Source organism: Odontesthes bonariensis, chromosome 17, assembly GCF_027942865.1.
Source record: "Odontesthes bonariensis isolate fOdoBon6 chromosome 17, fOdoBon6.hap1, whole genome shotgun sequence".
NCBI classification, from domain to species: Eukaryota; Metazoa; Chordata; class Actinopteri; order Atheriniformes; family Atherinopsidae; genus Odontesthes; species Odontesthes bonariensis.
The window spans coordinates 11,790,825-11,808,638 of record NC_134522.1 but is presented as its reverse complement, the minus strand read 5'-3'; the positions used below and the strand labels follow the sequence as shown (position 1 = coordinate 11,808,638).

At 41.3% G+C, this 17,814-nt stretch overlaps 1 protein-coding gene across 5 annotated transcripts in view; it reads right to left on the bottom strand.

Moving 5' to 3' along the window:
- Nucleotides 1-17,814, bottom strand: part of LOC142366529 (palmitoyltransferase ZDHHC14-like) — a 59,074-nt gene that overhangs the window by 1,254 nt on the left and 40,006 nt on the right. For 4 of the 5 annotated variants that reach the window (XM_075448432.1, XM_075448433.1, XM_075448435.1 and 1 more), the window contains exons 4-9: nucleotides 15,623-15,775; nucleotides 10,953-11,090; nucleotides 7,362-7,410; nucleotides 5,294-5,396; nucleotides 4,803-4,912; nucleotides 2,933-3,038 (exon numbers count right to left, since the gene is read on the bottom strand). In XM_075448432.1, the coding sequence (XP_075304547.1) occupies nucleotides 2,933-3,038; nucleotides 4,803-4,912; nucleotides 5,294-5,396; nucleotides 7,362-7,410; nucleotides 10,953-11,090; nucleotides 15,623-15,775 (659 nt within the window). Of the gene's footprint in view, nucleotides 1-500; nucleotides 524-2,932; nucleotides 3,039-4,802; nucleotides 4,913-5,293; nucleotides 5,397-7,361; nucleotides 7,411-10,952; nucleotides 11,091-15,622; nucleotides 15,776-17,814 lie in introns of all 5 variants that reach the window. The other variant, XM_075448436.1, reaches the window with a different exon arrangement.

Genomic DNA, 17,814 nt, shown 5'->3' with positions numbered 1-17,814 from the left:
ACTCGGGGGAACATGTGAGGATGACAGACGGGGCAGGTGATTGGATAAGAGGGAGAAAACGAAGTAGATGTTAGTACTCTTGTGAAAACTCAGAGACACAACGAATCCGCACCAAGTTGTGTATCCCCCTCCATTAGAAACAAGGCTGAAGTCAATAGAGAGCTAAAAACACAAAGTCACCGCTTCCTGGCCTATTGATCTCTGTTACGTTGCTTTAGAATGGAAATCGCATGTCTAAAACTGGAGCAGGGTAACTGGGTTAGGACAGGCGAGCCATAATTCCATACATGAGCTGCAAGGAGATTAGCTCAGGCCCAATGAGCCTTTAATCACCACAGAGCAATCCAGTTTTAAAGACCACTTACAGATGAAAGATCAGAAGTTGTACAAAGGTAACAGGAATGAAGAGGCCATATTAGGAGTATTTTGATGTGTCCCTTCAACCCCACAGAACTCAAAGTCTGACTGACAAGAAGAACAAAACATCCTTGACATCTCACCTCTCTGTCTCAATCTCACTGACCTAAAAAGAAGATTACAGATGTGACTTAAACAGAAGTTGAGCTACCTTTGACAACAGAGAAGGTGCAGTTATTAGTTTTATCGTTGCTCTTATCAGAGCTGCACGCACCAACACTCATCTTATCACCTTTACAGCAGGTTGTTAAAAAGCCTAAACTGAGTGAGAGTTAGTGACGGATATGAAATAAAACGCATAACTTCATCCTTTTCTTTCTACTTTGTGGACCCCTCGTGCTTTTTAAACTGTTAGAGCTACACTGACGCGGCGCACTCCTCCATCCACAGCAGAACAAAGACGAACAAGTTCAGAGATTTTATCAGGATAGCAGTGATGCAGCACAGGTTTATTCGGGTGACAAAGCAGGAATGAGATTTTTTTGCCCCTTTAGTGAAGAATTTAAGTTTCCATTTACATTTTAGTTGCACGGATAAGTTCTAGAAAAAACCCCTGTAACCCCTGATTCATCCGTCATTTATGGATTCTTTGTGATTAATAGTTTAACAGGTATCAGAAAATGATCAACATGCCCTTCTTGAATTCCCTATGATCACCATGATCACGTCTTCAGTGCAACATCCCAAAATGAAATTGCTGTTATACACATACTTTTACCAACCATCTCCATGGGCCACACCTGCAGTGAAGTGACCCTTTAACTGAGGGAAATGATAACGACCGCCTGACAAAGCCGTGCTTATCCCCCCACTAGGTCAAATCCAAAACGGAGGGTTTCTTATCAAGGTGTAACGTGATTTCATATCGCACACTGTTACCATGGCAACAGCTCAAAAGGCTCCTGCATACCGAGCCGTCGATTTAAGCCGCATCACAGACAAAACCCATCACAAGGGAGCAGAGCTTTTATTGCCAAACAAATGGAAAACATCTCAAATGCAACAGTGTGCTGAAGGTGGCAGGCTTAGTGTGAGCCGGACACAAGTCGACAACGGAACCGGAGACGCGATTTCTTTACATGTTCTGACATGTCTCAATGTTGTATAACAGAGCTGTGCAGGGGGAAAAAAAAAGCATTATGCTTAAGCTCAATACATTCTGTTCACATCCATCTGAATGACTGTGTTGAGCATGTAAAAAAGCTGAATATCTTAACTGTGGAGCCTCCCTGTTTAACAGCACAATGGAAGTCCAGTCACAAATGGACATTAAGCGCACCGCTGAGTTTGTGCAGATAATCAGCCAGCAGCTGATACAATAGGACAACTGTAGCTGCTAATAGTGACAGCTATAGCAAACAGATGACAGGTTATTCCTGACCCTGCTTGACGTAGGGGAATGTTCCTCGGGCTTTCGGCCCATTACAGCCGGTTCATTCAGGACATTTAGACAGATGACATTTATGTTTGTCATCTTGGTGAGAATAGGCAGGATGAGGTCGAGTTTGGGTGAGAACAAGGAAATGACTGTTGGACACAGGGAGGGCACCAGTGGCAGATGTGTAGTAGCTGTGTTTAAATCTAGCATGTAATGTGTGAGGTAAACACTGAACAACAGGACTGGTTGCTTCAGTTAAGGCGTCAGAGGGACACTGAGGTCAGTGTGGCGTTTTCACAGCACCAACTATTCTCTCCTCGACTGACACACGGCTTCACAACACACAACATTTTACTGTACATTCAGATCATGAGAGTGAATATAAATCAACCCTTTGTGGTTTCTTTGCTCTCTCTCTCTCTCTTTGTTTAACTGCACTGTGACACAAAAACATTTCCCGCTTGATCACAAGCAAACAATAAAAATCACTCAACTCAAACTACGATGCCACCTCAAAGGACTCTTACTTCCTTCTGCTAACTTAATTACAGGTAGCATACAGTGACGGATGCACAGCTGAAAACATCGTCGACTTGCTCACTCATCATTTTCAATCCTCCTGATGAACCGGATTTACATTTCCAGATCGAAAGCAGCACAAATTTGTGCAGCTTGCGATTCTATAGGGTGCTGAAAACGTAAAAGTGAAACTTGGATTAAAAAAGGCTGACTTCACCTTGGTAATACTCTCAGATCTAAGTTGACTTGGATTCAGTGTCTCTGGAGTTCTCTTTGAAACAGTTTTCATCTTTAAAAGTTATCCATTAATCCAAGATTAGGTGTTTGTAATCCAAAAGGATTCATAAGACGCAGCATGGGCAGATGTTTGCCTGGTTGTTTGTTTCACAAGCAAAAGTGTTTACTGTGAGACGGAACAAAGGGAGTTTTAGGAGATTAGGGCTGCCAGTGATCATTCATTTAAAAGTGCATCTACAAATAAATTTCCATTTGTTCTATTCTATTCATGTAAAGTAACTGAAAACCACAGCATCAACATCTTCTCCATATATGCCGACTCAATTCTGCATTTTTAATTCAATGAGCTTGTCCCGGAGTGACGTGTCAGGTCAGTCTTACCATGTGGCTTTGCTGGGACTGGGTGGCACCGTACATCGTGATGCCGTTGGTTGGTGGTGCCAGCTGAGGTGTGTCTGTTTGGACAAAGCCTCGTCTGTCAATGAGACTAATGAGACAAAGAAATTGTTATGATTGATTCATAAACATTACATAACAAATGCTACAAATACAAAAACATAAAGCAACCAAACTGATAGCAACATTTTGAGTTCGACTGACTGAACCTGGATGAATATGTTAGCTTGTTGTTGGCAGTCTTACTGTTGGTGGACACAGTTACAAAGGTTCAAACGACCTTGTGGCTCAGTGTTACCACACTGTGAATACTTTAAACCGCTTTATTCAAGTTTTGACCATGATGGAGATATCCTCTCATACATTCAAATATACCCATAAAATCACAACTTGGTAATAAATCACTGTGGCCCTGCAGAGGAGCAGCGGAGTGAATCATTGTTTCTGTCCCGTCGGTGCTGCAGAGCCCTGACGCAGCTGGTTAGACACCAACGTGCTGAACTCTGGTATGCATATGCACATGTGAGAGCTCATAGACCGCATACAGCGAGAGTGGCTATTTATCAGCCCGAAAGAGGTTGATCAGACACTGAGAAACCTCTACCACACACACACATACACATACACACACACAGAGCCAGCTGAGGTGTTAAACAGGCTAATCATTAACCAGGGTATTGACAGTGAGCTCCAGCAGGACTGAGCTGGAAACGGGTAAGAAATGCTTTCTGAGAAGGGCAGAAATAAACTCCAGGAGACTACAGCAGCAGCCGGTGTCGCTGCTAATGAACTGAAAGTCTGCAGATTCAGTTAGGAGGAAACGAGCATGACAGCATGCATTTGATGCATTCGTAAATATGAGTAAAGGTCCCAGCTGGTAATGAAAATGCACAGAGCTTTTGTCTGTGTGCGCTTGTGAATACGACAGGCAGCGTTGCTTGCATGGACTGTGGATGAAGTGAAACATCTCTTTATTACTGGTGGATCCAGCTGTGCAGTGCCTGTGGCCACAAACACGCACAAATGTCCAGATGGCAGCCACCTGTGCACTGAGGGTTCTCCTCACCACCCACTGGAATCATTACTGAAGATTTATGGCTTGTGATGGCCGCTGCACAGTACAGCCAAACGCCATCATAAGAGAAATACCGAAAGCCTTCATCATGGCACTTCTTGCTTTGCATACATGTGTGGACACATATGGATACATATTGAAGAGCTTGAGAGGGCACTGACTGTATGTGGTAAACGAGGTATCCTTTCTGTTTGTACTTTACAGATAAGTGCAAAGCAAAAGGCAGAGTGGCACACGCTGTGAGCTTCAGAAGTTATATTTGTGACATCTTGAAGTCAGCTTCATGGTTATATCTCAAAAAGATTAAAGTGTCTGTTCAGTGGGCACTCATTTCAGCCAAAAAGGAGGGAGAAGGAAAACTACAGTTTCACTGATGAAAACTGAGAGCTGTTGGGCAAAAGTGAGAGAAACTAAAGGGGAATGTGCAATGTTTACTGACATTTAAAGTCGTGAGAATGTAGCTGTGACAGCTGTCCTGTGAAAAAGCCAACTTTGATCTTGGATTTGGTTAAAATGGGCCTGAAATTCTTAACACTCTTTCAGTGTCTTAGCTATGTTTAGAAAAACGCTGCAGGCGGCGGGCTCATTTCAAGGAGCTCCTCACATCAAACAGTCTTGACTAACAGTTCTATTTTGGCTTTGGACAAATTGAAAATTATAATGAAAGGAGAGAGAAAGGGAGATGCTGAAGAGGTTGTTCTCAGTACTGTGAATGACGGGGCTTGTATTTCACTATCTGGGTGTCAAGGATTGTGTAAATAACCTATACAAGTGTCATACCTCGGTGGGAGTGGTCCACAAAGCGCTGCACAGCAGTTTGTGAATATATTGCCATAGCTGTATGGGTTATAGTTGTCCTTCCCTCTTTTAGAAGACCACGAGCCTTTTATCTGAAGGAGAAGACATAACATTCAAAATCACCTTTAATGTCACCTCTAACCTGGCAAGACTCTGCTGTTTGTAGCAATACTGGAGCTAAAACTCTTACTGGCCCGTATGGGGATTAAACCCATGACCGTGGCGCTATCAGCACATAAGAGGGCATAAAAGGGCATCAACAGACTCCTCTTTCCCTGTAGCATCTATTACATGGTAAGGTTTTTCATGCCAAAGTTGTAAAACATAAATCAATATCAATACACAGGATGAACTAATAATATACATTTTATTCCAAATTTGCTTCAACTCTGAAAGAAACACTACTTTAAATGATATAATATGAAAAGGAGGATGGACTAATCAGGGATAAGGTTTTCTATGTTCATACTTACATCTTCGTTGGTGGTCTGGTTGGAGCTGATCAGGTAGGTATGGAAGCCTGAGAGACCCACTATGGACCAGACCGAGAAGAAACACACCACCACCTCCAGCACAGTGACACCATTAGGTTAAGGAATGTTTATCTGCCTTGGTTTTCATTTTGATCTATTTTTACATTCAGAGCAACAGACATTACTGTGGAAAGCCCTTATGGAAACGAATACACATACATAACAGGCCAATATGGAGTCTGCATGGACAGAAAAATGCTGTTGCAGCAGCTAGCATATTAACCTACAGCCTGAGGGCTGTCCTTCGCTTGCCAATACTTCCTAGTTACTATTTCATTTGGCTGGGGCTGCAGGAACACTGCTCATTTACTCTGGTCCATATAAATACAAAATAAAAAACCCAACACTGTTCAAGATTATTCCATTTACTTTTATACTACACTGACAATTCCCACGTGTACAGCACCTTAGGATGCATCTCTAAAAGGAGGGTATTGCTTGTGAAATGACACAAATACTCAGAAGCAACTAATTCACTATTTAGTGCCTCAGAGAGGTGCCCAAGGGCATACTCAAAGACTACGAGCTGTCTGTTGAGCTGCACTTGAAAAATCAACTCATCAACTAATCTCACTCCCCCGTTTCCACTTTTTCTTATTCTAGCAAGGACAAAACATGGCATCACTCTTCTAGTACAAAAGACCGCTGCGATACTATCGACCACAGCTCCCCTTTATTAAAGTCCTGTAGGACACGGACGTTATCAGCTTGGCTTGGCAAGCGTTTCCCTGCCAGAGAAAGTTATCTCACTCAGGCACGGAGACGATGGGGGCAAAAACAAAAGCGTGCAAATAAGTCTAAATTTTATTTTGTGGCCGAGAATTAGGGGTTGATCCATTTCAATTCTGACCCCGTATCTGATGTATCAGTAAAGTAAGAAAGACATCAAAATATTTCAAAGCACCTCTCTTTATAGGCTGCCATATATAGTCAGTGTTTTGTGGTTCTTTTTGATTGCAAGATAAAAATCAAGTCAGGCTCAGCTTCCTCTACTGAACAGTCCATGAAACAGCCTGCAGCAGGTACCATTTAAATCATAACCTCCACGATGTACTGAAAGGGTCTAAAACTAAAGTTTTCTGCGATGACAGAATAAAACAGTCCAAGTGATTATCTCTGGTGTTGTGCTGACACAACATGCTGTCCTACAATGTTTTTGTACCAACTACAGCTTAAGGGCTTCAGATACACTTGCCATCCATCAGATCAGATCTCACTCACATGACATCTCCAAAGGGACAGGACAAAGTTAGAACAAGAGCGGTATCAACTGACAGTCGCTTTGAACAGGAGTAAGACACATTCAGCTCAAACGACCTGCGGAGTACAGAATCATTCGCAAGAAATCTGAGAGCTGTGCAATGTGGGAAATAAAGAAGGTGAAGTGGTCACGAAGAGGAAGGCACAAACAAAACATTCACATTAAGTCATTTAGCAGACATTTTTTATCTAAAGTGACAAATGAGAAAACAACATTTAAGCTTCAGTGCAGTAAGAAACACTGGCCTATTCATGGAGTGCTTAATCAATACAAATCTATCTAAGTGACTGAGTAGGAGGAGAACAAGTACAGAGGTGCAATTAAGAGCAGGTTAGATGCTGAGAGAAGGGGGTGTTTGGGCTTATACAAAAGAAGAGAGAGGCCTTTAGGAGCAGGATAGTGAGCAATTCTTTCACGTCAGTAAGTTTCTACCGTGGAAGTAACAGTAACTAGTGTTTCATATGATCAGTCATGTCAGTTAAACATTACAACTCATCTGCAAAAAGGGTTTCCATCTCCTCTTATGCACACTATAACTTTTTGTGAAATGGAAATTTAGTTGTTTTCATGAACCGTTTTCAATGCTATTATTCAAATTGAACAAAAAACATGGAAAAATTAGAAGTGTCATGGTGACAGGGAAGTCCAGGCAAGGCGGGGCAATGACGATGAACAGAGAAGAAAGTACATGTAAAAAAAGCGCACATATTCAACGGTAAACGCCACTCAGGGTTCAGTAAAGGATATCTGGCAGGACTGTCTTTGAGAGCGTTGAGGAACCCATTTCGATGTGAGCCTGTGGAAAGAGAAAGACCGTTTTCATTTGACCACTACACGGTTTTCAACATTAGATGCACACCATCTCATATGATGGTGCATATCAGACACCGAGCACTACACACTCACAACTGTCCACTGCTCAGTCTGTTGGGTCTTCTTTAAATCTTACATTGGAGTGTGTACTCTCCAAGCATGAGAGCTACCTTCAGTAATACAACTACACAGTGATTGGTTTAGCACATCGATGCCGCACCAGAACCCATCATTACAAAATAAAAAAATTGTAAAAATGAAATTATAAACCATCACCCATACCTTACAAAGCAGTCAGAAATGGACTGACTGTGAATCCAAGTGTTTACGGAGCCTAACCTACAAAAATACTGAATGTTTGTTATCCTTTGGAGAGCTTAGCAGCATAATTTACCTCAGTGAACCGATTTAAAGTCTGAATAAAGCAAACTCAGAGAGGAGTTACTCTAAACGCATAAAAAGGCAGACGACTGTTTTACTGACTTGTGGGGTTGGACTGTGAAAGTGTTTTTCATCATTTTTCATCAATCTGTGACACAGAGGGATGTCGTATATAAGGCAAGCGAAGGCTGACCCCACCCCTAATACTCAAACTTTAGAAATAGGCCTACTACGATGCATTAGCCTGGAACTAGCAACTAATTTGGTAAATCTTCTGCCTTCATCATGGAAATGCATCTTTCCTGGATGCCAGAGTTTGCAGAACTTAGGCTGTTTGCTACAACTACAGAGAAATAATGAAAAAAAAAAAAAAAAGCAAAACTGGATTAAATTTGTGAGGCGCTAAGCTGAAATACGGCAACACAGCAGAACCTGCAGCACACCAGCAATGCCAGCAGCACATCACAGAGGTTCGAAGGCTGCGTACCTACTGAAAGAAAAAAAAAAAGTTTCCAAAACATTGAAAAAAAAAAAAACAGAACTGCAACGTGCATTTGGGATTTCACATCTACGTAGTTTGCTACAGTTAAAATGAACTCTGCTCTGTTTGCCCCTGCGTACTTCAGCTGAGCTGACCTGAGATCTGTCAGTCAGTGTTGTGCTGCCATGCCCCCAGCAACTGAGATCACTGCTCATTTTCCTGTGATTTAGAGACCTCACAAACACTGTGATGTGAAAATCAGAAGGTGGATTCCTTTCTCCTTTACCGTTTGATCTAAAAGCCCCATTAGAGACAACAAGATGACCTGAGCAAGCCTGAGGGTGCACACCTTTTTGGCATTCCACATCAACTTCCAGACACCGGGAGGCCAGAGATAGATGAAAGACTACAAATGGTTGTAGTGGCTTTAGGAGATATCTCTCGAGCTGCTGGTAAAACATGAACATATTTAACTGCTTTTCTAAAATCAAATGTTTAAATGAAAAGCACTAGAGGACTACAGCTACCCATTGTTTGGGGTATTTTCAAGCAGGTTTCATCACTCCAGCACTCTATTTTAAGGTGAAAAGGGAATAATTATCTCATACTGAATGAGATTTTTTTAAACAAATCTGACAGCTCCTGCACCCAACACAACATTAGCTGTGTATAGAGCAAATGTTTTTGTTTTCAGTCTGACTGAAACTCTGATTAGAGATGGAAAAAAGTTGAGCGCTTATATTTAATCTGAATTAAACGTTTTTTTCACATGTGAAATGCGGGCCTGTCGCCTCCTCTGTGGAAAATATAACAAAATAAGGGAAATATGTATTTTTGTTTATGTTTATGCATTTAGCATTAATTTTGTAATTTACCCTTACAAATGAGGATATAACATTACAGCTAACAATAAGCTACATAGAAGGAAACCACTAGTCATGCTCTGTCAGAGGTGACAGGGGTGTCAGTGTAGAGATAGAGTGTAGGCATAGAGGGAAGTACAGAAATAGAAGTGCAGTAGAGGGGGCAGGTGCTTCCGGAACAGACAAGTAAGCTACAGGGTGAGTGCTTAGGGCAGGAGATGCTCTCTGAAGAGCTCGGTCTTAAAGAGCTTCTTTAAGGGTCTGGTTACACGGAAACGTTTTTCACTGTAACCGATATTTTTGCTTATTGTTTGGCTGTCGCGGCCACATGGAGCCGGCGTTCCCAGTACCCCAAAACGATATTTTTGGAGAACGGGTTCCAGAGTGGGAAGATCTAAGAACGCCGCCGTTCCGTTTCCATTGTTACAGCCAGAACGGATTTGTTTACATCTGCGTCACAGCCACATGACCAACGCCAGTGACGTATACACATACGTCAGTGACCAGAACAAAAAGCGGCTTCCATTCAAAATCCGGAAGAAGAAGACAACACAACAAGGACAGACAGCGATCATCATGGACCCCATAACATTGATAGCAGCACTGCTGCAGACACTGCTAACTACAGCGGCATTGTTGAAGGAACAACGTGAGCTTCGCGCTGGTAGAAGTAGGGGCGTACACGCATGCGCATTGCTTCTTCTATTGTTCTGGTGTAACCGGTGGGGGTGGCTTACAGCGCACATAGAGGTGTGGCGTGTGTACTGCATCGTTTTCAGCAAGCGTCGCGTTTGCATTAGGACGGATATTTTTACAGACGCTTTCCTGTGTGGTCGCAATAATTTTCGTACACGTTTTCAAAAAACCCCTCGTTTCATTTTCGTGTAGCTGTAGCCTTAGGCTGACTGAAGACCAGAAGCGCCACCGCGTTCTGGACCATCTGCAGATCTTTATTGATAAAATTCTACACATTAAGTAGAAGAGGCTGACCACAATGAAGACTTTCTGCAGCTCCTTCGAATGAAACCGCAAACTCAACGGGAGGGACACAGGGTGACTTTTACTGCCGTTTGCAAGTAAACAGATAAAAGTGTGGAAAGTGTAGATTTACAGCTCAGTTCAGCCCCTTCCAGGAGCAGACCGGGACTCTCTGGATGAAAGTCTGAAACAAGGAGTGGCAGGAGTGAGATGTCCTCACTGAATTTACCAAACAGGAATGTACGGCGGTCAAAAAAATTTCATCAAGATGTTCAACAGCCCCAAACTCTTCTAAGGTCTCAACGAAAAACGTGTCCATCACAAACCAGTTTTGTTTTGCTACCTCCCTCCTGTCATCTGACATTTTCCTGTTGATCAGATTATAAACCAGATTATAAAAAAGGTCCACACCAACCCTCTTGACCTGATTTGAGTCGGATCGGATCAGTCTGATCTGACGAAGGTGTTTACAAGAGGCATTTTTATCTAAATCGGACCAATAATCTAATAAAGGAAGTGTTCAACAATCAAGGGAAATAGAATTCCTAACAGTATCAATCATTAATTGTGACCCATATTTCTGTCCCCAGAGCAACACTGATCCACCCGACTGTCAGTTAAACATGCAAACGCACAAAGACAGTGAGCCGAACGGCCCACTGCCTGCTCCCAGCAGGAAGAATGGTAACGAGCCAGAACGCTGCAGCCTTTCACACCACCCACTTACAACCTGCTGGCTCAAAACACACCAAGAACACAGCCAGAAGGAGTGTGTCTGTGCCATGCCTGGGAGCACATGGCCCTTCTCCCTCAGCTACTTACGTAATATGATGTGTGTGATGACAAAGGCGAAGATGAAGATGGTGAGGAAGGAGAGCGAGAGGATGAACATGTAGAAGAAACGGTAGTTTCTCCTCCCCACGCAGTTCCCCACCCAGGGACAGTGGTGGTCAAAACGCTCTGGGAAGACACAAAGAGAAAGGAGAAGTTAGTTCGGCTGAGACGCACAACCACGAGTCTTATTTCTCGCCACCATTTTACTGCTTCAGTGATGCTTCCCCTGTCGGAGGTCTTTTTCATTCATTTATAAAAAAAAAAACCCAGAGGATTAATGGTTAAGTAACATTGCCAGAGATTTATTCAACAAAAGCCTTGCCAGGTTACATTGATTTGAATTAAACAGAATGATGATGTTAAAAAACATAACCCAGTTACTTCGGGGCACAGAGTCAAACTGAGAATGGTGGGAAATTAGGGGGAAAGGGAAGTCTCCCTCTGGATCTTGTCACAACATTATAAAAATGTTTCACATAGTGCAAACGCTATTTATAAAAACTAGCAAACACAGGCAGACATGTCTGTCTCAGGCTGAATAACTTTCACTGTGTAAAGACTGCGATGGTCAAACAAGCACTTTGATGGATCAACACAAAGTGGCGCCATTAGGGCCTCAATCTGAGAATGCTTGGTAAAGTCTGATAAGTGGCCTGGGAAAGTAAAGAGATGTAGGAAAGTGAACTGTGTCCTAAAACAGCTTCCAGAGAGTTTAGAAAGATTGGGCTTTTCCAAGTATGTTAAAAATGACTGACGTTAACCATCTTAATTCAGTGTGTAACCGAACTGTGTAGCACACTGAAGCGAATTTCTTTCAAATCTGTGAAATATTGCTGGGCAGAAAGAATATTCATGTCCCTGTTCTATCCGGACACACCTTAAGAGCTTGAGGGCACTGCTTCGCTCTGCCCTCGAGCACAGAGGGGAGTCCCACCTAAATATGCTGGTTCACGACTTGACCGCCGTCTGTGCAGCGAGGTGCAGTGTTTCAGACTGAGTGTTTCAGTTGGAAACACTAAAGTATGATAGAATCCATTGTGCAGCCCATGTTATATGGGGTCAGAGTTGTGAGACCTTTAAATTGTTTTGGGGGCACACTTCTTCTTCTTTTTCTTCTTGCGACTTTATCGTGATTTCTAATAAGCATTTAACCCCTCAATGTATTACTCTGGGAAAACATCTGACTTACAAAAGCAGGTTAGGATTGTAGTTTAACAAACCATCCAAACATCCAGAATATACTTGAAATGAGCACATTTGGAGCAAAGTTTAAATGTTACGTCAGACTGTCCAAATTTAACTTCCAGAATAGACCTGTTCCTCTAAAGTTGTCTTGACCAACATCTAACCCTCATCCAAAAAGCAGACCAAACAGGGTGTTTTTTCCCCTCATCGAATGCAAAGACATGGCAGTAACATGCACTGTGATAACGGTGTACAACAATAATTTTTATTCAGAAATCTAACGTGCCAGTATTCAATGAAATTCAATGAAAATTCCCTTTTCTGAGCCTGAATTCCATTCCAGCTCAATTTTGTAAAAAGACAAAACTACTTCTTTCTGAATCTGCACGAGAGCTTTTCACCATCTTAGAAGCGTGTTCTGCTTTTTCCATTCAGTCAAACAGTCCGCCACCAAAGTGGGCGTAACCCAAGTGCAGTCAGGTGTTTGATGACATCACATGCATTCTCTATATATCAAAAAAAAAAAAGAAAAAAAAGAAGACATGTTGACCCAAAGGTATTTTTTAGTCAGTCCTTTCATTTTGCTGATTGCTCTGAGAGTGGAGGTATTGTTATCTAATCAGCATCAGCACCACAGTCTAATCTCTGAGTGTGAAGTACTGGCTGTGCACAGTGGCGTCTACCTAACTAATTAATCAGAGCCATTATTAGCTTAGTGAGGTGAAATGACCTGCTTTTGTCTCTACTAATCAATGCCTGATTGAAATGTGTCTGGGAGCCGGAGGGAGCGGATAGCTACTACTAGTCAAATCTGATTACCACGAAAGACTGCCTTCTAACACGCTTAGAAGAGAACATACGTTTAATAATAAATTCATGCACTTTTTTCCCCCCATGATATGACATGCAAACTTTAAGTGAGTACTTCTGATTTACAATAACAAATCCATTCTGTTTAAATGTTTATTAATAACAACTTTACACTTCATGAAGCAGAAAAAAGTGGTGGGAACAACTGCTAACAGAGGGTGTGGCCACTGCAAGCTTAGTAGCATTATCCCTCTGATGGTGAGTGAAACCAAAACATTCAAACGCAACTCGCACTGTTTCATAATGAGCTAATATATTCTTATTTATGTGTCAATATCCCTTTGATGCATTTAATTTTTGCATGCATAACAACATAACTCCCCTAAGGGGATCATTACAGCTTCATCTAATGTCCTCAAACCATGCACATCAGAGAAAAATAAATAACAGCAAAGAGCTTTGAAATGACTCTTAAAATCAAATCACTGACTCCCAAACCCTCTGCTCACACAAACAAGCTCCAATAGTCATGATTATTTACAGCCGGATTTAAAACCCAGACACTCAGACGATCTTATTCTACAGTATAAACCAGAAAGAAAAGAAAAAAACCAGAGTGTGATAGCAAGGCAAAGGAAGTGGTCTGTTTGTCATAATTCTGTGTACTCATAAGCTCCATCACTCAAGGGGATAAAAGTCTTAATAAAAAGGAAGCGACTCCATATTCCTTCCCTCCACAGCCACCAGGGAAGGCCGACCCACTCGGACTTCCAACTTATTTTAGAGCATGTTATTCCCCTGGTTCAAAATGCACCGCAGGCAGAGAGAAAAACAGGAAAACAGTCACGCCATTTATTTATTTTCACTGCCAACGTGACCCCCGTTTCCGGTTCAAGGGCAAATGTCATCCAGTTTACTGTTAATTTTCACCATTAAATATGCAGAAGCCATACTTTAGACTAAAAACCCTGTTTCCATAAAATTTTGAATTCTGTGTAAAATATGGTTAAAGTATGCAGCAGTTTTCTTTTTAATCAAATCTCTGATTGATTTTGAATAAAGATTAATACTGAAGTCAAATGCTTTTGTTTTTTGAACTGAGGAACAGAGAAACTGAAATGTTCTCCCACTCTCACTTAACAGTATGGGGTCTCTTTCATCTTTGCATTAACTGACAGCGGTTCCTGGAGATGAGCTCTTCCACCACTAAATAGTGTCTGCTTTTACTGCAGTGTCACCCGAGGGCCTGAAAACCACAACCACTCAATGTTCGTTGTCACACTTGACCCGAACAGAGATTTATCTGGATTCTCTAAATCTGCACAGTTACATGCACAGTTGAGTTGAGCGGCAGTTACAGCTTAACTGCCCCTGTCACAGTACATATGTGCGGGAGGGGAATCGAGTTATGAAACAAAGTGTATGATGAAGAGATGCTGTGGACTGGGTGAGATCTTGTGTTGCTTTTCATTTTGCTGCTTCCAACTTCTTTTCAGCGTTACACCACTATTCCCAACTTTTCTAAAAAACATATGTTTCTGACAGCAAATTACAAATAAGCAAATCATTATGTCTTCTGTTTATTGTCAATTTAATTTATAGTTTGAATGATTTTCAAATAAGTTCATTTTATTACTGTTCATTTTGTCATATTTTTCCTGGAAATGGGTCATAGATTATTTCAGTGTTGGGTGGGGTCCAGTAGCTTGGCTGGAAAGAATTCTTATGAAAGAGAAATCAGTTACGACTCACATTCATCAGCAGCTTAACACTTCCACCCACCTGCAGGATGGAGAGTCCAACTATGTGTCAGTTTCTCGTTTTTTCCTTTCCTTTCCATCTGTGACTTGCATTTCACAAATATGATCTAAACATGTTCAAACATAAATAGAAAGAACCCTGAATTTTTAAAATCACACTGCTTTTTGATCATGTTTGTCTGGAAAGAGCCCTTAAAGAATCTCCCGTGTGTGTACTGGTGTAAAAATCCGCCACTTTGTTTCTTTATCTTGTCTTTTTTGAGGCATGTGAGCCTCACCGGTTCCATTTCAGAATTTGATCATCCACTCAAAATGCAAACAAAATCCACCTGTTTGTAATAACATGCATTTCCTTGTTTGTCAAAATGTCTGATCTTCCATCTTTTTGATAGCCTCCGTCTCCCTTCCTGCTGGTGTGCATGTGCTGTGTCTGATTACCATCTTCTCATCTCTTTTGTTGGGTTTACTACTTCTTCATCGATGTTGAAATGTTGTCAGACACATTAACTTCTGACAGAGACACAGACATGTGTAAGAAGCCCCAAAAACCAAAAAACCAAACACAGTGGTTTGTGAATCCCCATTTCAGTCTTTTAGTAACCGACTTGCTTCAACCCTTCTTTTCTCCCCATTTCTTTGTATGAATGCTAATAACTCCAAGTATATGGTGTGTACTGAATGTACTGCATCGCCATCTAAATATTTAGCCTGGCTTGTTTTCTAACAAACCCCCAAATCCTTGAGTTTTTTTTAGTTATATGAATTGTGTGTGTGTGTCCGTCTGTGCACAGTATGTTGTGTGTTTGTCTTGAGTGTATTTTCACGAGGATCAACCAGATGTTGATGATAAACTCTGGTTACCAAACCAATACAAACTAATTTCTTGAAAACATCCCAACTCACCCACACAGTTGTCACAGAGGCTGCAGTGGGAGGCACGTGGCGGTCTGAAGATTTTGCACGTGAAGCAATACTTGAGTTTGACTGTCTGTCCGTTGATGACCACCTCTTTAGTCCTGGGAGGGGGCCTGTAGCCAGTGCTGCCATTGGCAACATCTTAAGAAACAACAAAACAGAGATGTAAGAAAAGAGAAACAGTGAAAAAAAAAAAAAAAAAGAAATAAACTATATAGTTTTAGAGCTCCAATATCATACAATGTGCAAGAGGCATCACTGTTGAAACTGGATGTGCATACTAAGATAACCTTTGCTTTACTTTTCTGTGTTGGAGCACCGCAGGGTTGTGTGCTCAGCCCCTTACTGTTCAGTCTGAATACCCGTGGCATAACTAAACATGAGGAGGACTCTACAGTGAAGTTTGCAGATGACATACAAACTATGATGAGACTCCATATTGAGGGAAAATCAACAGCCACGCAGTGTGGCGCACAAGACAACCCGCTGCTCAATGTCAACAAAATCAAGGAGCTGACTGTGCCATCGAGCAAGGGATTCAGTGCATCTGCGGCTGTACCCCAAGACATAGCAGCAGTTTCTTACCTCATCCTGTGAAAATACTGCATGTTGTTTTATAACTTTTTGTTATGAGAAATACAATTCAAGAGAAGTCTTACATGTCAAACTGTGCTTTTAATATAACCTTTCAATAAGAGGAAAACATAATAGTATCAAAATATATAAATTCTATATAAAAAAAAAATAGATTAAATAATTAAGTAGATGTTTTCAATTACTAAAACTGTGATAATCTGAAATAAATTCAGGGTTAAAATAATAAATATAATAATAAATAAAGAATGAATAACTAAATATATAAAGAAAACTGGAAATTAAATAGCAAATAAATAAATAAATACAGGTATTAAGACAAAGTAATACCTGTATTAAATAGCATTTATTGGTATATGAATGTATTTATTGAGTAATTTAATTATTTTTGTATTTATCTAGGATAATGGCAGCTTCAGTCCTGCATATTTTTGGACTAGTCTTTTTACATATTCCACTAAATGTTTACATCTTTAAATTGAATGTAGCGGCCTTCGGTTCCTAAATAAACCTCAACTTAACCCACCAGATGATTGAAGCAGGCCAAACAGGAGGTTACACATGGTTTGATGATTTAGACTTTTTAATGCACTGTAGTAAATGTCAAGCTGCCCTCATAATATTTGGGGAGGGGAATTTGTGAAACCAACATGTCGTTATACAGTACTACAAGAAGCAAAATGAGCCAGAGGTATCGACTCATGTCAAGAAAAAGAGGTTTTCAAAGCAGGTCATCCTGCCCAGCTCAGTCAATTAAGGTCAAAGAATATGGTACTAGTTATCGAACAGGAGGGTATGTAGAACAGCTTCAACTTAAGTGATCTGGTTAAAAGGATCAATTGTGTTTGTGGGACTTTTATTGTTTAATCAATATTCCACAGCCTAAAAGGAATAAATGTGTCAGACAAACTTTTTCTTATCTTTATACATCCGGCACAGTCTGCATCTGTAAGTCTTGGCTGACTTGCTGAGTGTCTGACGGATCCAATAACACAACTTTAAACCTTTCGGCACCTAAGAATTGAGTAAGACTGCACGCAAGCTAAGGGGAAGTTAAGGGCCCCCCCCCCCCCCCCCCCCCAAGTCATGTCTGAGGTGAAGCCCCCCTGTCTCAGACATTAAAAACCCTCAATAAAGATTCTTCAGAAGTGGGTTAGATTAAACAACCAGAACAAAGCATCTGTGTTTCCATCCTAAAGCTAGGGGCCCCATCTTTTCAGAACAAAATGAAGTCTGCATCAACCTAGTTCAGGCATGTGGAATGTAATATGCACTCAACACCACAATCCCCCGACTAAAATCAAAAGGAAAAGAAAAATGGTTGAAAGCAGCTCTGAATGGCTTTTGGTGGAGTGAGAAGGCAGTGATGACAGGCTAAACGGTAAGGATGAGAGCAATGATAGTGATTTTCAAGCCATGTAGGTAGAGTCTGTATCCTATCATTGCTCTGCTAGCTTTGAGCACTCTCAAGCACGCTGAGAGTAGGAGACAGCATGTGTAGGAAGATAATTTTGAGATCATGTAGAAGCCTGTAGCACTGCCAACACAGTGGTACATGTGTGTGCAAGCAAGGGGGGTTACGGACT